The sequence below is a fragment of the Pteronotus mesoamericanus genome, unplaced genomic scaffold (genome assembly GCF_021234165.1).
Source record: "Pteronotus mesoamericanus isolate MK-2021 breed Mesoamerican mustached bat unplaced genomic scaffold, CSHL_Meso_final scaffold_85, whole genome shotgun sequence".
In the NCBI taxonomy this organism is placed as follows: Eukaryota; Metazoa; Chordata; class Mammalia; order Chiroptera; family Mormoopidae; genus Pteronotus; species Pteronotus mesoamericanus.
In genome coordinates, this window is record NW_026555329.1 from 55942386 (window position 1) to 55964148 (window position 21763).

Consider the following 21763-nt stretch of genomic DNA (forward strand, 5'->3'; position numbering starts at 1 on the left):
GTAAACATGCTTGGAGTCGTCCTAATGCTAGGATGAAAATGCTTAAGGTGATTATGCCAAAATTCTCTCCGGAAACTCTTTATCTGATTGAATCTATTCAAGAAAAAGGGAAAGTAAAATTTCTTCCTGAGTGTATTGGGCTTTAATTGATTTCAGTTTGAAATAATCTGAATGCAAGGGTGGCACATTCTGGGACACTTTCTTCTGACCCCCAGATAGGAAATTAGTCTAAATATTAAAAAATTGGGAAAAAAGCATTTTCATTACTAATTTAATTAACCTTTTCACTAACTCATTGTCTTCACCAATTATGATTGTATGCTTTCAAGTTTCTCATTCATACATTATCCCACTTTTATAATGAGAGAACAAAAGAATGAAAGAAGGGTGAGACAGAAATTGGCAATTCAGTTTCAACTTTATTAACATTTGATATATCATAAATCTATTACTAATTCATGATTATGAATTACAAAGTGTACTTGCTTTAGCAGGAAGGCATAACCAAATGTCTACAAAATATGGTGAATTGTTCTGTCACTTGTTTCTGTTTTGTTGAGATTGTTAACATGCTTTGAAACCAAATGTAGCAGATGTATAAACTTGAAGATATTTCTCATTCTTCTTCTTATCTCCTGATATATCATTAGTCTGCAAGGCGAATATTTACTTCTAATATTGAAAACTTACCAATGGCATGCCCTGATTTCTTTGTCAGATACTCGAAATGCCTGAAAAAATTCAAGAGGTGATTTAGACCCATTCCTCACTGCATAAATTGAGGTTTTGGTAGGTTTAGTATCTTGTCCAAGGTAATGTGGGACTAATTGTGGAAGACAATTCAACACTCAGATGCTGAGAAAATAACTACTTGTCCTAAGGCCATGTCATAACTTAATATCTAAGATTAAGATACCATCAAAGGTTTTACAAGGTGAGCCTATTGAGACCAATCCCATTACACTTCACATCCCCATGTACCTCACTAATCTGCAGGCTTAAAGTCATTTTCTAACAAACTCTTAACCCACAGGCTCTGAAGTAGAGATTTATCCTACTTCCTTCCCTTCTGAAACAAACCCTTCCAGTGTCTCTTGTGACCCCAATCTGTGATCAGCAAGTCCCTTTACTCCAAATATTCCTTTCACTTCCTTGCCTTCCTTGAAATCTAGCTGGGCATTGAACACTGGGGCCAGGAGTTGAAGTAGGTGCATGCCTTGCTCCCCATTGCTACTTCTGAATTAACTCACCCCTTCCCTCCAGCAAAAATCACTATTCTTTTAATGCTGATGTAATCTGGATATACCACTCTTTCCTACATCCTCTTACATTCTTCTAATCACATCTTTTCATTCACTAGTCTTTTCCTGACAGAGTCTTCCACTCCACCAGGTTCCCTTCTTTTATAGCCTTGGCAATTTCAATACCTAAATGGATGATCATCAAAAAGCTCCAGCTTCTCAGTTTCTTGATTTCCATATGCCATCAACATTTTTATTTTTCCACTTCAGTCACCCATTCATTTTATGGTCATAACCTGGACCTTTACATTTCTTTTAAAAATACAAACCTTTTCAAAAATTTCAACTAAACAAACCTGTTTCCTAGTACAGCTTCCTTAGCATTCAATTCACTGATAGAAGTAATTCCATACAACCATATAGTTCTTTACCACGAGGACATTTTATCCTTTTAGACCACCACTTTATTATCCATCAGTCCCTTCTTGTTCAGCAGATTCCATTATCACCATTATAATGGCCCTTTGCAAATTCCTTCAACTCCATTTCTTCTAACCCTCAACTGAGCTTACCTTACAAAACCCCAATCCATGTATTATTTTACCTTGCTTTAGGCTTTCTCCTTGTTTGCACCTAAATAGGAGTGTTAGTAGTCACAGAAATCACATAACCAGGTGACTAATTCCACTTTCAATTCATAATTTCAGGCCACAGATTAAATCTTGACATGGCCCAGAAATTTCTCTAATAAGTTTTCTTTTCTTCTACCCAGGATGATCATATTGATCTGGTTCCTCTATCTTCTACCCAATCTCTCCCACCTTGTCTCTCAGCAGGTATCTTTGCCCAGTTTATTGAAAATATGGGCCTGTCAGAAGGAAGTGTTCTCATCCTCCCATCACCAAATCCCCAAGTCTACCAGACACTGAACCATCTTCCCATTTCCATAAAATGAGGAGCTATCTGTTGCGAAGCAGCGAGGCGGGGAGCGCCCCCGAGAGGAGCGCTGCTAGGATCGCAGATCATCCTGGGTTGGGCAGCAACGGAGCACGTTGCGGGGAGCTTAGCGCTCCCAGAATCCAAGGGTTACTGTCCCGGACCAGCTGAGATGGGAGTAGGGCTCTCGTTGTCACAGATGAGGGGGATAAACATGAGTTGTCTCAAACACTTCTCTGTTTGCCAGGAGAGGGGACGTGGCATATCCCTCTAGTGGGGGAAGGCCCTGGGTCCCTTTTTTCCAAGGCTTTTATTGAAAAGGTTATCAGTGGGGCTTAAGTAACAGGAATGCACAGGTTATCTCATTTTAACAGTATGTTAATGTTCACAGAAAATGGGTGATGTTTTGAAGAAAACAAATGGCAGGAACACACTGATTTACATGGGCCTGAGAAGAAACTAATAAACAAGAGACAACATGGGAGAGTAGTAAACATAAGAGTGCCTAAGAGTATAGGGTTAGGGTCTGTGAATAATGTAAACTTCCTTCCCTGCATGAGCTCGCTAGAGCTTGTGAGGGAAAAGCAAAGCATACTTTAAAGAATTTACTTTTAGGCCTGATTTCCTTGCGAACTGCCAGATTTGGTTTAGGACTGACTCCGGTATTGTTTAGTTTCGAGCCTGAGCCAGGCAGGGGGAGGGAGCCGCCAAGAGACAAGGAAGCTTCTTTCAGACAGAATAAGGATTCTGGCCGGGTCGAAGCTGAGCCGAGGGGTGCGAGCCTTTTTGCCCTTTCTCCGTACCCTCCAATTTCTTGTCTGCTGTCAATATTTGATCGGCATCTGTCTTATGTTGTACACCGAAGCTCAAGATAACTTACCTGTCATGGATCACCGATCATCCATGGCAAAGCGGAGGCAGAAGCTATGCCCCTGCCGGGGGGCGGGGCCGGGGGGCACAGGTTATATCTCCTCAGGAGCCTATTTGTCCAAGGCCTCCCTGATTATTTCCAGCCTTGGGGCCCTCCAGCCTGTCGGCAGGGTTATAGTTCCTGAAACCAGACAGGGCATTTCCCAACACGTACCGGAAACACATCAGAATATAGATGAGAACTTCAGAGATTGAGGCAACTGAATTTAAAATTAAGTGTTAAATTAGGGATGATGCCAGATTTAGAAAGAGGGTGAATATTATGTTCTGGAGAAAATGAAAAGGCTTTGGTGAGGAGATACATGATCCAAGTTGCTTTGTAGGACAGGAGTCAACAAACTACAGCCCTTGGATGTGTTGACTAGGTTTCTTTGGGGGGAAGGGGTGTTTATATGTTTTACTCTTTAGTTTACCTTTCAGGATCCCAAAACATACTTAAAGTCTCTTTCAGGTTATTCTTGTTATTTTATTTTTTAAAGGTTTGTTATTGTATTTTTCCATTACCATTTATCCCTCTTATACCCTTTTCTACCTCGCCATGCCCTCCCTTCTGCATTTGTCATATTGTTATCTGTGACTATAAGTCCTTTTTCTTTTTGCTCGGTTGTTCAGAATATTGTATTGAAACACAGCCACATTTGTTCATTTATGTACTGTCTATAGATAGTAGAATCCTACAATAGTAGGTTTGAGGTGTTGTGAGAAAAACCGTATGTCCCACAAAGCCTGAAATACTTATCACTTTACAGAAGAATTTACCAGCTCCTATTTTAAAGAGATAACTCTAGCAGCTTGACAAATAATGAATATTAATGAGGAAAAATGAGATACACAGAAAATATTTGGAAGGAAATTTTGTTAGCTCAGATAAGAATGATAAAGGTCTGGTATAATGGTAGTGAACATGGAAGAGAAAAAAAATGACAGGCATTTTATGTACAGACTCGGAGGACTTAAAAAACAATGGTATGAGAAAAAAAGATAGGAATAGTAAAAAATTGACTCCAAGTTGTCTGTTTTTGGAGAATGGAAGAGTGGTGGTGTTCTTAACTGCAGTAGGAGAAAAGAGGTAGGAGAAATGAAAGTTTTCAGGAATAATAATTATTTTCATGTTGGACAAGTTCAATTCCTACAAAAAAATAAGCATGAGGCTCATTTGAATGATTCCCAAATTGGTTTCTAAGGCTAAATGACTTATGCAGTTCATTGGTCTATAATTGGTAGCAGGTGCTATGGGAATAGATGAAATCACTTAAGGGAATGTAAAATAAACACAAATTTCTCTTAAAAATCTGTATTAAATAGTAGAAAACTTGTGTGCACACAAAAATCTGCATAGATGTTTACAACAGCTTGTTTCATAATTGCCAAAATTTAGAATCAACCAAGGTGTCCTTCAGTTGGTGGATTAAAAATAGCAACAACCACAACAAACAAAAAACCTGTGACACAGGCAGAAAATGAATATTACTTAGCACTAAAACAGAATGATATAGTAAACCATGAAAAGACATGCAGGAATCTTAAATACAAATTACTGTGTGAAAGAAGCCAATTTGAAAAGGCTACATACTCTGATGCCAACTATATGACATTTTGGAAGAGAAAGCAATGGAAATTTAAAAAAAAATCAGTGATTATTGGGGATAAATAAGTGGAACACAGGATTTTTAAAACAGTGAAACCATTCTATATCATACTGTAATGGTGGGTACATGTCATATATTTGCACACACACAGATTTTATACAACACCAGAAGTGAATGGTGATGTAAACTATGGACTTTGGGTGATTATGATGCATCAGTTGTAACAAATGTCCCACTCTGGTAGGGACTATTGATAGAGGGAGATTATGCATGTGTGGGTGCAGAGTATATATAGGAAAGGTCTGTATCATTCCCTCATTAGCTGTGAACCTAAAAGTGCCCTAAAAATACTAAATAAAAAAAGTCTATATTTAAAGGGTGATTGATACTATCATTAATTCATAAAGATTATAGAAAAGTTAAAATAAATGAAATCTAGAGATATCAAAATAGATATCTCTCAAATATTTGACTGTTCAGTAAAAGAAAGCTACAAAGGATGCTTTAATATACCATGTATGTGATATTTTAAGACATAAAATAATGTACATGGTGTGCAAACACACCAATGTAGAAGAGTATATTAATGGTTACACAACTTCAGAATAGGAAAATAAAGAGGAGAAAGAATAAGAAAGGTAGACTATAGCTTTATCTGCCATGATAGAGTTCTTTGGGAAAAAACAAACAAACAAACAAACAAACAAAGGCTTCCAGTAAAAGACACCGAAAGGGAGAGAGGGGTATAAGCTGTCAGGAGGAAATTAAGAGGTGACAGAAGGTCCTGGATATCTGGAAAGGAAGGAGGTATGTTTTCAAAGACGGGCATAAAACATACCATCCAACTCTGCAGACAAGTGAAGTAGAGAATTAATAGCCCTATTGTCAGTCAAAAACCTCAGAAAAAGTTTCAGCAGAATGATGGGGGTAGAAGCCAGGTGGTCGGGGTAAAGAGGGAACACTTAGCATTGAAGAAGTGGAGGCAGTAAGAGCAAATGGCTGATTGAAGAAAGTTGGTAAAGAAGAAAGTGAAAGCTATACAATAATTTGAATGAGAAATATTTAATTTGATGCTTCAATTTCAGGGCAGGTGAGTACTCATTTTAAGTCAACATTTTTTGCAAAGCAGTGAATACTTTATTATCAAAAATAACAAAAATAAATATTTTTTCATTATGGAAATATCTGCAAAGAATTTTATATGTGAATATTATATAAAGATAACATTAAAAGCTTCACTTAAATCACAAATAACATGAAAAGCACAGTTGAAGAAGTTGAGAAAAGGTGAGCCATGAGACCTAGGGGTTTTCATGATAAGCTGGTTACCCAGATAGATCCCCACAAAGTGAGCACGTACCTTGATACAGCCTCCTGGTCCAGGATCTGTCCTTCAGCCTTTCAGTGTTCATTGTGAATACAATGAAAACTCATCACAGACTGCAGTTGATGCTGCTTATTTATAATACTAAGTGTAATTGATAAGCAGTCCAGATACATATGCCTGGCCAGTTAGTCCAATTATCAAAAGGGTGTTTGAGAAACCAGGAAGCAGAAAAAGGAGTTACCTTACTGGAGTGTCATGACAACTGGCATCCATGTAACAATGTCATGTTCTTGTCAACGGGCTTCTCAAATCAGCTGAACCGAAAATCCTCTCTTCAGGTGAAGGCACACTCTTGGAAATTTCCTTTGTCTGTATCTTTAGTTCTGAACATACTTCTCAAGTACAAATCCATTCCTCACAAATGTTAATACCTATCTACCTAGAAGCGGATTCATCTCTACCATTCTCTGCAGTGAATGCACACTTGTTGTTAACTTTTGGTGCTCTTTGTTGATGGGAAGAGTCAACACTCCCCAAACTTGTCACACTGGTACCACTGTCATGATTTTTACTGTTATCTAAGGACAACTTTAATGTTTACTATATCTGAGGACAACTCTAATGTCGTTGTTCATTTTTTTCTTCAAATAAACTTATTTTTAAAGGATACTTTATCTGAATACCATTAATTAGCAACTCATTTTATACTTGGCAAAAGTGAAAATAAGCAATAATAAAAATATTCTTTAGTAAGTCATTGGTTTCACTACTACAATACATAAACATGCCACCATTTATTACCACAACTGCTAACATGACATATTGTTTTCTATCTCATGTGAGGTCAAATATAGTTCGTGTAATCTGGCCTGTTGCTGAAGATGCAAAGGTATCACCGTGCTATAATATCGGCACTGTTCTGATTCATCAAACCCTGATGCGAATGCTAGTTCAACCTTTAAAAGAAACAAGTGAAATAGACTATAGAAAATATGAGTTGTTTATATGGAATGTTCCTTAGGATAATATCTTTAAAATCAAAACAATTCTCTGTGGAAATAATCTAGTATATCTTTCATGAAATTCTGTAAGATTCAGATGACACATTTAACTGGCTATCATTAAACCATTTATTGCTGTGTAGGCAGTGAGTTTTAAAACATTTTCTGAGACAGAAAAAGATATAGCTTTTTTGGACCTACAACAAAATGTTTATTTTGCACAACTCATTCTATTCAACATGTATGGTGCCCTAAAATGTTTGAAAGTAGTTTTTAAGGAAAAGAGAAAAGTGAGGAATTATGGGGTTTGTAGGTAAAGGTACAAAGGGTATTTTTTCAGAGGCTATTTGTAAATGTATAGGGGAGCTGATGAGGTAGAGACAACACAGTAAGAAAAGCCTTGGCAAAGCTTCTTGACCTTTAAGTTAGCAGTAGCCCTGGGTAATGCTCTTTGTCCAGAAGTTTGTGAGCCTAAGTCGCTAGAAAAAGTATCATATTCTGAGCCATAACATTTTTAGGACATCTTATTAAAAGAGAGCAATTGTAAATACTGAATATCTTTGAATCTTCATTTCCAAATTTACATTCATGGTTATATAATAAACATCAAGCAGATTCAAAATGAAAAAAAAATATTTTAGGTACTATAGATATTACATACAGAGAATAAGGTTCAACTCAATATAACTGGATCTATGCCCAGAACAATGTGGCTCAGTAGGTTGGGAGTCATCTTGCAAACTAAAAAGGTTGCTGATTCGATTCCTGGTCAGGCCCATCCCTGGTTTGCCAGCTAGGTCCCCCATTGCGGGTGTGTGAGAGGCAACCAATGTTTCTCTTGCACATCAATGTTTCTCTCTCCCCCTTGCTTCCATTCTAAAAATAAATTTAAAAAATCTTTAAAAATACACACACACACACACACACACACACACACACACACACACGCATACAGTGGTACCTCGGTACTCATCGTTTTGTTCCAGAACTCATGATGAATGCTAAAACCAAGTGCAGAACAACGAAGCATTTTCTCTTGTGAGGTGGCATCATGATTCATACAAGTTCTCACAAGTACGACATGTCCCGAGCAAGTACCAAGCACTTGAAACATTTTTTCTTTTCAAAATGCGGTGAGTACAGGGTTTGATGAATTCTAAAGCCAATGAGTACTGAACTATGACTGTATGTATATCTGGATCTATGATTACTTAGGCATATTAATATTGGAATTTTGCTGCATTAATTTTAAAGACATTTTAGGGAAAAATGAAAATATATTGACTCTGGCCCTCGCTGGTGTGGCTCAGTGGATTGACTACTGGCCTGTAAACCAAAGGGTCACTGGTTCAATTCCCAGTCAGGACACACGCCTGGGTTGTAAGCCAGGTCTCCAGTGGGGGATGCATGAGAGGCAACCACAGACTGATGTTTCTCTCCCTTTCTTTCTCCCTCCCTTCCCCTCTGTCTAAAGATATATGTAAAAAAAATCTAAAAAAAACCCCAAAAAACAAAATTAAAAAATATTTATTTGCTCCTTCATTAGGACCTATTTCCCCTTTCCAATCCAAAGGACCTCATTCTCTATAGGCGAACTCACCCATTCCCACTACAAAGAAGTCTTATGGTTTGAAATAATAGACTTCACCCCCAGGTTAAATTCAGTAGAGCATCTTACAGCTGTCCACAGAGATTGGTTCAGGGGTGGGCATGTATCACATTTTGAGCAATAAAATGCCAAAGATTTACTAAGCACTCCTGTGAATGAAATTTCCTTTTTCTTCTGTGGTAACTTTAGAATCATGCCACCATGAGCAGATTTAGCATGAAAATAAGTCCAGCACCTGGAGGAGGACAGAGCTGCATGACTCAAAATGGAGTTGGTGTCTCTTTGCCATCACGAACTTATGAATCAAGACTTCTCAATAGCCTAAACTCAAAATAATCTGTGGGCAATTCAGTTACATGAATCTATATATACCTCCACATTTTTTCTTTCTTAATCCACTTTGGTTCAGGTTTTCCACTATTTGCAACCAAAGGCCTCCCAACCAATATAGGGAGATAATCTGGAACATAGAAGGAAGTATTGTGTTCAGTAGGCCTGAGTCCTGGATTAGTTTTACCAGTTATTAAGCAAGTTCTTTTACCTAAATCCTGTAATGGTTTTAACCATGAGTAAAATGAAAGCATTAGTTCTAGATGCTTTCTGAAACAGCCCAGACAGGTTAGATATACACCAATTCCTCTCCTCTTCCCAGGCACACAACAGCTTGACTATATTTCCTAGTCTCTGGTACAGTTTGGTTAGGGAATTGTGACTCGGATCTAGACACTGGATTATAGAGGAAAGTGATGAAAAACACATCAAGGTATACCCTTTTAAAATACCTTATGACTCCAAAGTTCTCTCCTTTCTGCAGTGACTACGAGGGTAAATGTTAAGGATGAAGGAATCCTAGATCCCTGAGTCTTTACTAGGAGGATATACCATCTAGATGAGTTGCTCAACCCACATCAGACTCTAGGTGAATAAGAAATAACTTTTGTTTAATGACACAGATTTGGTAGTTGTTTTCTTATAGCACTTAGTCATATACTAATTTTTTTTTTCATTTTATAAACTAAGGATAAATTAGGATGAAGGTACTAAAACATGCATAATTTCAGTTTAAATTGTCATGTAATATTGAATCAAGGCCATTTTATGAGGGCAATGTTTCCTTTAAAAGTTTGTATTTTTTCAGGATAACTTTTAATGGTTGCCAAAGTAACTGAGTATCAGAAAAATATTACTACATGGAAGACCATATTTCCTGACCATTGTCAGTTCTACATATGTTCATTGGTGGAGCAGAAGGCCAGACACTGTGATGATCAGAAACATATTGGAAAGTTTTCAGTTTGTGCAGATTACGTTGAAAACTTAGAGTATTTTTAATGAATCAGGTAGACTAGAGTTTGACAGTTCAGGGTGAAGTAGTATATGCATCCTGTGGATGTGCTTGAGCCTGTTCCTTAACAGGTAAGAGGCCATAGCAGAGCCTCAAGGGAGCAGTGTGGCATGATTAAGGAAACAGGCCAAGAAGTGAAATGACTTAGAGCTATCATGAATCTTTTCTAGGTCAAAGTTGGGCAGCCCATCCCACTGACACAGGCAAGAGACAGCTTTCAGTTCATAACTGATTACTAAACAAATCTGGAAATTTTAGATCAGTCTTATAAATTGAATTTATTTTGTCTCTCTCCTAACCAGTCCAAGATGTTTCCATATCCCTCCAGCTCTGGGATACAAGGAACATCCTTCCAACTTCCTTGTTTCCACCCAAGATCGCCCCAATTAAAACTTCAGCTGGGTGGATCAGGTGGTTGAAGCATTGTCCTGTACACCAAAAGGGTGCAGGTTTGATTCCCAGTCAAGGCACATACCTGGGTTGCAGATTTGATCCCCAGTTGGGGGGCATATGGGTCAACCAATCAATGTCTCTCTCTCTCTCTCTAAAAATCAGTAAAAGACATCTTCAGGTGAGGAACACACACACACACACACACACACACACAGTATTTTACCATGTAAAATGCACATCCATGTTTTAGTACTAATTCCCATGTATAATATGCATCTTTATTTTTCCTCAAAAATTTGGGCGAAAGTACCCACTCTATATGGCAAAATGTGGAGGGGGGGATGGTGTATGAAACTTCCTTTGTGCCCTCAGGCTATCACAACTTCTAGGAAATCTTGTATTACATATATAAAAAGCAGTTCAACAATGAAGTGTTCCAACAAATGTTTCGAACAATATAAGGGTTTGTTAATGTCAAAAATTTCTTCTATACAGTGTATAATTCTCTACAAGTCCTTCTTACCACTGTCCATATAACAAAAGAACTGCCTTGATTACAAGTGAATGTTTTCTGGAGCTGTATACCTTGTTGACAAGAAGAAACACACTTTTAAAAATCTTTTACAAACTGGAATTATCTTCTGACCCTTCTAATGTTTTCCTACTTCATATATCCCCAAAGCTTAAACAGCTAGAAACTGAATCTTTCACTGAAGTGAACACTGTCATCACTTTACCCAGATCCCCTAAGATTACCTTCATGGATTCCATTCACCTCTCTCCTGGCTTCCTGTGGTTTTGCTCCGAGGCCAGGACCTGCTACTCTTTACCAGACTACTGCCACCCTTTGACTACCTGGGTTTTATCTTCATTCACGAAGAGCTAGAAGTTTGCCTCTTCCATCCCAGGCAGCCCTTCCCAAGGACCAACAAGGTGAGGGTTATAGAAGCCTACACCCCTTGTCTCAGGTGAAGACAAAACTGTGCAGCATCAACTCACACACAGCATTTCCTCGTGGGGTTAGCCTGGGTAAGACTTAGTCTGCAAATGCAGCATGCTTCATTTTCTCCCCTTCCCCTAGTGCTTCCCTCAATTCCTGATTCCTGATTTCTCTTGGGAATACTTCCTCAATAAATCAGACATATAAATAAATCCTTGTTTCAAGGTGTGCTTCTGGAGACTCTGTCTTAAGTCAGTCTTCTAAGTAGAAAGGTCTATAAAGAAATCCCAGGACTCAGAAGGGGAATATGATAGGGACAGCCTCACAAAGAGCTGGAGTAAGCCATTACCATCCCAATATGATTTAAGGAAGACTGGAGAAACATGTTGCTTGAGTATTTGATTGCCACTAATATTGGAAATGTCAACATGAACGACTTATTTTGTAAGCTCTGGGTCCTTGCAGGATCACCACTCCAGGAAAGAGGCATGGGCAGCTCAAATCTTCATCTCCATTCCCCAAATCACTAAGGATTCTGAATGCCACAACTAGATCACTATGGTATTGGGGAGGAAGGGGAGTTCAAATTTGTCATATTTTTACCAGAAGCACTCAGTATGTTCAGGGGATGCATAGGTTTATTGGTGGCACCTACTATGGCCAGACCACTGAGGCTAGTCAGTGTTTGGGGTAGAATGACAACTCAGACTCACCTAATGGTGCTTTCACTTTGGCTTGCTTTTGAACCAGTAGGCAAACAGGGCAAAGGATATACATGAGATTAGTATACAGACTAGTGGTTGCAATCTCTAGGAGGCATACCCAGAGTTGGGGGAACCCGTCCTCCCAGAGGGGACAATCAGTAGGTCAGAGCAGCTCTAAACTGTGGGTTCACTCTCTGCAATTTATACCACTTCAGACTTGATGAGGGTCACCCTGCAGTTTACCCTAACACCATTAAATAAATTGCTGTGCTATTGTCAGGTAACTGCGTCATTCCTGTGCTTCATTTCTTGCTACATCATTGAGCCTAACTGAAGTTGTATTGCAACAACCTATGTTCTACCATAGACAGGTATTTGGCTTTTAAGTAAACAACCTACTTTAAAACAACCTTGGTGGCAGCAGTGATTGCTTACTGAGGGATACTGAAAGAGGCCTCCACAGTCCTGTGGAGGGGGGCAGAAGCCTCATATCCTTCTTTGCATCATGTGAAAAATAATCCGGTGATAACAGGTGATGATAAGGATTGGGGTTAGGCTATAGATGGCCTCAAACTCAATTAAGATACAGATCCCTTTGAAAGGAAGAAGTATTCATGATCTGTATCTTAGTTTGGGTTTCCTCTAAACAGACCCTGAGGTAAGAATTTAAGTGCTTGTGGGAAAAACAAGCAAGGGAGTGGAGAAGTGTTAGAAGGAAAGGAAGAAAACCAATGAGAGGTACCCTATTAAGTGAGCTACTATGTTGAATGACTGGAGATACCCCACCTGATTCATTCTACCTGGTTGAAGAATGGCTGATGTATTTATAAAACCACCTTGTCAGTCACTGAAGACTGCTCCACAAAAGGGCTAATTTCCCAGGATTTCCAGCCTGCCACACATAGATAGGCAGGGTTCCCAGAAAAAACCCTCAAACAGAGATACACACATTGACAACAGAAAGTCACTGAAGCAAAATATTTTAAGAGAATTGCAAAATGTATATTATTATACACCTATTTACCTAGAAATTGAGCTACAAGGAACATACTATTGACCCAAGTAAAGAGCTATCAGGACTTTGCGTTTGAAGCACACCCAGGAGGTATAGGAACTTCAAGGCTCATAGAAGATTGACTTCCCAACAGTTCTCACAGAATGCATGGTAACATATATATTTAACTTGAAAAATAAAGTCAGCTGATTGGTATAAGTATTGGTTTTACTATAAAATTACGTGTTAAGTCTGTAGATCTAAGGTTTTAATGAAAATATATTGAAAGCACATAAAACACTAATGACAGCAATTACATTCATTGTAATTAATAAACTTATGACACAAAAAAGTAGAACTTCAAAGTAAGGCTGTATAAAGAGGTTTTTGTTTAAACTATTTTTAGTTTAAAAAAATTTAGAGATCAACCCACAACCTAGGCATGTGCCCTAACAGGGAATTTGAATCCACAACTCTCTGGTGTAAAGGAGGATGCTCCAACCAATTGAGCCACACTGGCCAGGGCCCTTTAGAATTTAGGGCACCACAGTTAAAGAAAAGGAGAAGAGTTAAGTTTTCCAGTAACATTTGGAAATACCTCAAATTATAGCTGCGGCAGCTTCTAAGGAACCTGAGAACAGAAAGAAATGACGTTATTTGTTCAAGGGCACTCACACAAATCATAAGCAGAGCTAGGACTAGAACCCAGTCTGGTGCTTACTACAAGGCTCTTCCTAAGTCAATCCTTTCTAGGGTGGAGCAGCAGACCTTTTACTAATTTAATCCTGAGGTCAGTGAGACCTTATGGTGTGGTAAAAGGAAGGCTGTTTTCTAAGGGAGGCTCACACGCCTTTTCCAGTTCGGAATCAATTCCAAGTTTGAGCACTTTTCGAGGCAAATGGAGAATATGCGAACATGATTTTTTTATCGGTGTAGTCTCCACAGATGTATATCAAACTGAGAGAACGTCCGCAACTTTGTCCTAGGCCATTCAGCTTCTAAAATATTTATTTTTGTCCCCTGTGGTGGGACACTAGGGATTCCACTTCCCCGCACCTACATTTCATAGAACAGCACTCATCTCAGCTTGTGATAACACGTTATTCCGTTCCCTGTCTCTCCTCAGCACCTCCCACTAGTAACTTGTACGCAAAGCCTTTCACTCCTCTAGGAAACTCGCTTTCCCCGCTTTCCCCTCCTACTCCACCTTCAGGGAGTTAGTTCTTTCCCTTTGTCTCAGGCTCGCTTCAGTCCTTCCCGGATTCCGAGATCACTGGTCAGATTTATTAAAAAAAAAAAAAAAAAAAAAAAAAAAAAAAATTCATCGGTAAGACACTGCGCACGCGCACTAAACTCGTCATCACCTGGCCTCACGGGTTTGGTTGGCGGGTTGGGTGCAGGAGTTCTCGCGATATTTGCGGCAGCCAGTCGATTGGACTGATGTTTGTTGCTGGTGATCTCTTTTAGCTCTTTTTGGCGCCTACGCTGCGTTGCTACCGGGAGTGGCCGGGCCGAGCACGATGACTTCCGCCCTGGAGACCTACATCAATCGTATCCTCTGGTGGCCGGCTCCGGCCGGAGCCGTGGCGAGGCCCGTGTTCAACTGGAGAGGGCCGGTGCTGGAGAGGACGGGGTCGGGATCGCCGGGCGGTTGGGACTTCTGGCCACTGCGTCGCCCGGGTTCGGGGATTAAGGATCCGCACCGATCAATCCTGCGCCTGGGGCTGGAACCCACCGCGACTCCTTTGGGCCCAAGGCGCCTTTTCATTTTAACCTTTAAAGTGTGATTATTCTGAACTTTTCCCTGTCTGTAGAAGTCAGCTGTTGCTTGATTCATACTATCCTAGGGCCTTTGCCGTCAAGTTTGGGAATAAAAATGAATAGCCATTTTAGCGACAACAGTGGTTTTGTAAATCCATGTACTTGTTTTATCCTTAGGTTTTGCTCATTGTTCGAGGATAGCAAAAATTATAAGGATGGTGCACAAATTGAATTTCCGTCCCATGTAGCACCTGACGCCACAACTTCTTTGTTGGTATAATAGAAATAATGCTGGCTGTTTTAATGGGTCGTCACAAGGGACAAGTGACTTAAAAAAGCCGCTGTGAAGCCTTAAAGTAGTCTATATATGTGTTACTGTTTTAAAGTCTTAAGACAGAAACACTACGTTGTTTTTACATGCAAATTGGACAAAAGTGAAATACTAAGTACTTTTAATGATGCAAAGCATATTCCTATATTGTGACACTGATTATACCTTCAAGTTCAACCTAAGTCCTGGAGGACAAGTATCTTGACCACGCTTTCAGTCACTTACCATTCAGCAATAATCCCTTTTTGTTTTAGAGATGAGGAAGCAGGTTTAAGAAAGGGGGAAATGTCTTGCTCAAAGTCAGAGATAATGTTTGCCAATTATATTACCAAACATACCAGCTGTTTTGAGACAGGTTACACTTGATCACGCTCAGAAAAGGATTTTCTTTTTTAATTTTTTCCTTGTCTAATTGTGTAATTGTCACAGGTATGGAAGAAGTTGGAAACTTAAGTTTTTATGTTGTGAATGTAATGTTTGTGTTAATAGTTGTGTCTTTGTCATCTTTTCCCTAGTAGTTCAAATCTCTTCCTTCCTAAGCTCTGTTTTCAGGTTGCATTCCCTGAGAAATGCTTTCCTTGATTCAATTATTAGGAACTGTTGCTGTTATTACTTCTGATGGGAGAATGATAGTGGTAAGTGTTTGGCATATTCATTCCCTGCTTTCCTGCAGGCTTATTGGTTGTAAATTTTTCTGTAGAAGTGCTGATCTCAAATGCCTAGGTGCTATAGTATCATATAGTATCCTGCATTAAAGTTTTCTTGTGATTCAGCTCTTTACCTGAAATGTTACATTGGCCATATACAGAAAGGAAGTTAGAAACTTTGTTTTTATGTTGTGAATGTATTTTTTTCTTTATTAGCATGTTTCTATTAATAAGTGTTGAGTATAAGTTACAGTGCTTCTAGAAGCTGTGAAGAATAATAGATTCTGCCCTCAGAGAGCGTTTAGTCTAGTGTGCAGGTATTTGTCTGTATTTTATATTTATTTTCCTCTTCCATTTTTAATTTTCCATTCAGTATCCTGGTATTCACTACATGAATATTATATATTTTTTGAAGTTTTGTATATGCCTTTGAAACTTTTTTGATGATTTACACACATTTATAGAATAATGAACATTTAAGTCTTGTATGGTGTTAATATTCTTAAACTATTCTTAGGTTGTGTGACCTCTGTCTTCTGTAGGACAAATTATGATGACCTACCCTAAATTCATCTCATTTGTTCATTTATCACAGTGTCCCCTTTAATTCCAGAGAAATCTTTGATTCTTTTCTTGACTTATTCCTTGACCTGAGGAATTTATCCCATGGCTTTTGGCTTCTTATTTCTTCACTTACAATTCATACAGATGTTTGCTTTCACAAAGTTTTAAGGCTGCTAAACTTTCTCGTTTCTAACTGTGTCTAATTCATGTAACTTAATCTTTTATTTTCCTATTCTGCAGTTCTGTTTCATTTCTTGTTTTGTATTTAGTCCCTGTGATTTTTCTCAGTCGGTCCTTAAGTGACTATTACCAAAGTGTTAGACCTCACCATTAAATTATCTTATGTACCAGGCATTTTACATGCATTATATATTTTAATCTTCGGTATAACTCTGTGAAGAAGAATTAATCCTGTATTCTAGTTTAGGAACCAAGCTCAGAGGATAGAAAGACCCTTTCCCAGAATCACATGTAATAAGTGGCAGAACCAAACTGGGATTTAAATTGGATTTGACTCTAAAGCTAAGCCAGTTGCCTTGCTTCCTTCTTAATCAGGAGAACAGTTATGTTTTGTTTTATGCACCTTACCTTTTATTTTGTCAAGGACAGTTTGAAATATTTAAATCTCAGCTTAACACTTTCAGAAGCCTACTGCTGTTAACAAATATTTGCAAATAGTTGCTTTTATTTCAAAAACATCAAGCTTAAATGTTTCTATTTTTGTTAACAGGATAAATAATGGATTGGAAAAATAAAACTTTATTTAAACATTTCCTTTAAATTCTGGTTCTAATTATTGCAGTCATGTTTGTGTCTACCTTATTGCATTACTGGGAAAGTAAATAAGTAAATAGATGTGAGGTCCATAGAATGCTTTCTGGCAAATAGTAAGTACTCATTAACTGTTAGCTGTTAATACAGTTGAAGTTTGTACATATTTATGGGACTTACTTGAATTTCTTAGAAAAGATAAATGATATTTGCTTCTATACTATACTGTACTAATACTATACTATACTATACTAGGCTACTGGTAGTACTGATGCTATGAAGAAGCTATCCTTTCATGGTTCAGATCCTAGCTTTGCTGCTTTCTACCTATAAAACCTTGAGGCATTATTTAACCTCCTTGTGCTTCAATTTTTCTTCTCTGAAGTGGGAATAATTATATCTAAAATACTTCAAAGATTAGTTAGCCCTGGCCAGTGTGGCTTGATTGGAGTCTGGCCCCATAAGTTGAAAGGTCTCGGGTTTGATTTCCGGTTAGGGCACATGCCTGGGTTGCGGGTTGGGTCTTCTATCTGGGCATGTTCGAGAGGCAACTGGTTGATGTCTCTCTCTCTCTCTCATTGATGTTTCTTTCTCACTTACTCCCACTCTATTTCTTTCTGTCTATTTCTACCTACCTACCTATCATCTATCTTCATTCTTTCCTCTGTCTGGAATCAGTGGATATATATCTTTGAGTGAGGATTTAAAAAAAAAAAGATTAGTTGAGATACTGAGAGCACTGTGTTTAGCACAGGGCTTAGTACTAGTGGTAGTAGACATATAGGAGTGGGCAAAAGTAGATTTATAGTTGTGAGTGCACAAAATAGAGTTTCTTCTATTATTCTTGTGTTATATATATTTCCACATGAACAACTGTAAACCTACTTTTGTCCAGCTCTCTATGGTTTTCCCTTAAATTTCACTTGTTTTAGTTTGTGTCTTTTGAATGTTAACTCTTGGACTGGAGTACCTGTGCTTTTATGCTACTTTCTTGGAAATCTGGTACCTAGATGTACTTTGTAACTCTCAGCAACTCTACATATTAGTCAAATGGGTGGTGTGGTTTTTTTAGCCCTTAAAAAACTAAGAGGTAAGTATTGTGTCAGAATACTGTTAATTATAAAGAGGCATTCTATTTTACAGTGGGCTTATTTTTAAATCAGGTACTTCTTTTGGAGGAACCAGCAACTAAAATTGTGTGATTAAATTTACACATTCAATTAAACCAGGATATTTGTCTTTTTTCTCTTGAATTTTTCTTCTTACAGGGAACACTGAAAGGTTTTGACCAGACCATTAATTTGATTTTGGATGAAAGCCATGAACGAGTGTTCAGCTCTTCACAGGGAGTAGAACAAGTGGTACTGGGGTTGTACATCGTAAGAGGTGACAATGTGTAAGTAAAATAAGTCTTTTTAGAGGCAGGTTAAATATACCATAGGTGTACTGCCCTGCTATATGGAGAAAAGGTTTTTATCTACTGAAATTTGTCCATATTTTGTATAGTTAAGTGGTCTGGGTAGTGTCCAGAAAGGGTCCTGCCGTACAGTGAATACTTCATTTGAGAGGTGTCATAAAATGTTCTTCCAAAATACCCCTAATTTCAGGGGAATATAAGTATACTCCTAGGGTACCAAAGCTATGGTTTGAAAATTTCTTTGAAATCTCTTGCATGAATCATTTTAAATGATTCATGCTCGTTAATATAGCTGAATTTAAAAACAAGTACTGCATCATTATTTTTTTCTCTTAATTTTTGTAGTATAATTGGCACACTTTTTTTATGCTGCGGCCTCAGTTAATTTGTGACACACTGGTAGGGCAGTTTGAGAAGGTATGCTTTAATGGTGGCAATTTAAGAAAAGTCTGCAACAGTGTAGGGAAAACTGTTCAGTAGAATTTTTGGGATGGTGGAGATGCTGTATATCTGCATTATCCACTAAGGTAGGTACTAGCTGTGTATGGCTACTGGGTACTTGGAAAATGGTTGGTGTGACTGAAGAATTTTAAATTTTAATTATAATTTAATAGTCAAATGTGCCTGTTAGCTGCTGTTTTAGATATTGCAGTTATAGCAGGTAGAAGGTTGTTGAATCAGTTTTCTAATGAGTTTTATGTAGATTTAAAAGATGGCTGAAAGGCAGCAAAAGATACATTAGCTTCTCAGATTATTTTAGGGGATAGATAGGATATAGAAGATGAAGAATACTGTTCATTTGAATTGTTTATTGTAAAAAAATCTTTTAACTTATTTGATCTTTAATAGAAATTAGGGGTTTATAAAATATCCTATAGAAATGACTTTTGGGTGGGGTTATAAATTGAGCTATAGGAGCAAGAGGAAGGCAACGCAGGTGGGACCCAGGGCTTCTAACCAGAACATACTCATTGTTTTATATAGGAGCTCTGCATAATGATTGATTTAAAGAATTTCTCCTACATTAAAAAATACATATGTTTTTCAGCTGCAGTTTTTGAAAAAGTTAAATATTTTCTGTAGATCCAATGGAGTGCTGAAGCCAGCTTGTATTGGCTCACAAGAAGAGACTGCTGTATTTTCAATTTTGCAAGCTGGTTGATTGATGTTTTGCTGGTAGCTTGAAATCTGCCATAGTGGCAGTATTTGTACTATGGATGTTAGTAAATGCTGCGAACCAATCTCTAAATAAAACTGAGAGGACAAAGTAAAAACAATTTTGTTTTATATTGAGGAAATGATATATTTTCCCAGAGTTTGGTACTTTACATTATTAGAGAACTGAAGGCCTTATGTAGTTTAAAGTAAAATTGGGCAAATTCTGTATCAAAAGTATTCATCTATAGAATTTACTCTCATTAAAACCAAACAAATTTAAACAATGATTTTTATTGGAATAATGTTTCATACATGTCTTATGGTTTGGATGTAACAGTGACTGTTTCCAGCTAGAAAGCCATAGCTTTGTTACCTAGCACAATATTAATGAAATTAATGTTTGTTGAATCGAGGGAGAATTCACTGGCTTTAACTCTAGACAATCATCAAAAAATCATTTGTTAGATACTTAAGTACGTGTTGCTGCTATTTTGTATATCAAAAAAAAAAACTACTTTTCATTCTTTAATTTAAACTGAGTAAACTGATAAATCAAGAGAATCACTGATAGTATATACCATTGATGTATTTAGTTCATTGAAGTTATTTAAATAACAGATGTTTTTATTTCCTTGTGTAGTAGTGATTTTGTGACTCCCCTCTCCCCAGACAACCCCAATATAGTCCCCGAGTTGAAATTATAGGATTGGAAATTTGGGCGTTTTATACCCTATCTATCCCATTTTTGTCTTTTTTCTTTAAGGATTTATGATCTGGTCACACTATATGAAATATGACCTTTAATATTGGTTTCTGTTATAATGTTGCCTTCAAATGATTTCTTGAGTTTTGTCACTAAACCTCGTGAAAAGTTTGTTTTTCACATTAAGTAGTTCTTTTTACATTGTCCTCTCAGTTTCATTCAGAAATGAGATAGTTTTAACTCTTTTTTTTTTTCTCCTCAACTAATTGCAGTGCAGTCATTGGAGAAATTGATGAAGAAACAGATTCTGCACTTGATTTGGGGAATATTCGGGCAGAACCTCTGAACTCAGTAGCACACTGAGGAAGAATTACATACATTGCACATCTGTGAATTTTTGTACAGAAACTGATTATTCTGAGGATGATACGTGGAATTATTATGAATGTGTAATTGTGCAATTTTGACTCCATATTGATTCATTGTAATATGATAAATAAAATATTTTTACATTTTTTTTGCATAAACTTTTTTTTTTTTTACTAAACCATAGGTTTGGTAGCTTGACTTTATTTTTCTATTAAATAGTGTGAAAAATCTAATAATTTTGGGAACTCTTAGAAAAAAATTCCTGCTATTTTAATATTTATGGAAAACTAGTTGAAAAGAGAAATGTGTGTGCTATATATACAGCATGCAAATACTGTATATAGTGCAGGATACATGTGTTTTCATGATTTTTAGGAAAGTCAGAAGATGATAAATCTTAACTTCCATAGTTTTCTGAACCATTCCCATTTATCACACTGTTCTGGGGGTTGTGGGTCAAATGTATTTGGTTGAGAAAAGGAAATGTGCTACAACAAGGTTGTATATTACCTGAAAAAATTGATTACATGTAGTATTAAAAGCCATCTTAGCTCTTAATTTTAAGAATTGTGAACTTACTAGCATTAAAGGAGTTTTTTGTTTGTTTATAAATGTGAGTAAATAAACCTTAAGTTTGTATTGAAATAGTGCTTGCTATTTTTGTCAACAACTTCCTATGACTCACTGGTTCCATAAATCTGATTTCAAAAGAAGTAAACGTGGTCTCTCAGAGCATATCAGGTCTATTCTTTGGTTGATTATTTGAGTGAGTCAATTCAGTAGGTAATGCCCCTCATCTATAGATAAGCTTTTTTTCTAAAATTCCTTTGTACAATTGGTTGATAATACTTTTTAAAGAATCCATAGGAACAATGTTATAAGTAGTGTATGTTTAGATATCCAGGCTATTCCACAAAAATTCTCAGCTACTCATGTGTAGACCAAAGTACGTATCTGTGATGAGAAGAAAATGGGAAAATATTTACGTTCTTGTAATTCAAAATTAATTTTAATAGTTTTCTGTCTTTTTAAT

General features: G+C 37.4%; 1 protein-coding gene across 1 annotated transcript; it reads left to right on the forward strand.

Annotated features, from left to right (window-relative positions):
* Positions 1 to 14450: 14450 nt before the first annotated feature.
* LSM8 (LSM8 homolog, U6 small nuclear RNA associated) lies at positions 14451 to 21358 on the forward strand. Its single transcript, XM_054564572.1, has 4 exons — positions 14451 to 14560; positions 15696 to 15736; positions 18352 to 18479; positions 20634 to 21358. The coding sequence occupies exons 1-4, from the start codon at positions 14530 to 14532 to the stop codon at positions 20722 to 20724; spliced, it is 291 nt and encodes a 96-aa protein (XP_054420547.1). The 5' UTR covers positions 14451 to 14529; the 3' UTR covers positions 20725 to 21358.
* Positions 21359 to 21763: the final 405 nt, after the last annotated feature.

Excerpts from the sequence above, each read along its gene's own strand:
- LSM8 (XM_054564572.1), top strand. The coding sequence starts at position 14,530 with ATGACTTCCGCCCTGGAGACCTACATCAATC. Across the intron at positions 14,561-15,695 it reads CCTGGAGACCTACATCAATC|GAACTGTTGCTGTTATTACT; the intron begins GTATCCTCTGGT and ends TTCAATTATTAG. Across the intron at positions 15,737-18,351 it reads CTGATGGGAGAATGATAGTG|GGAACACTGAAAGGTTTTGA; the intron begins GTAAGTGTTTGG and ends TTCTTCTTACAG.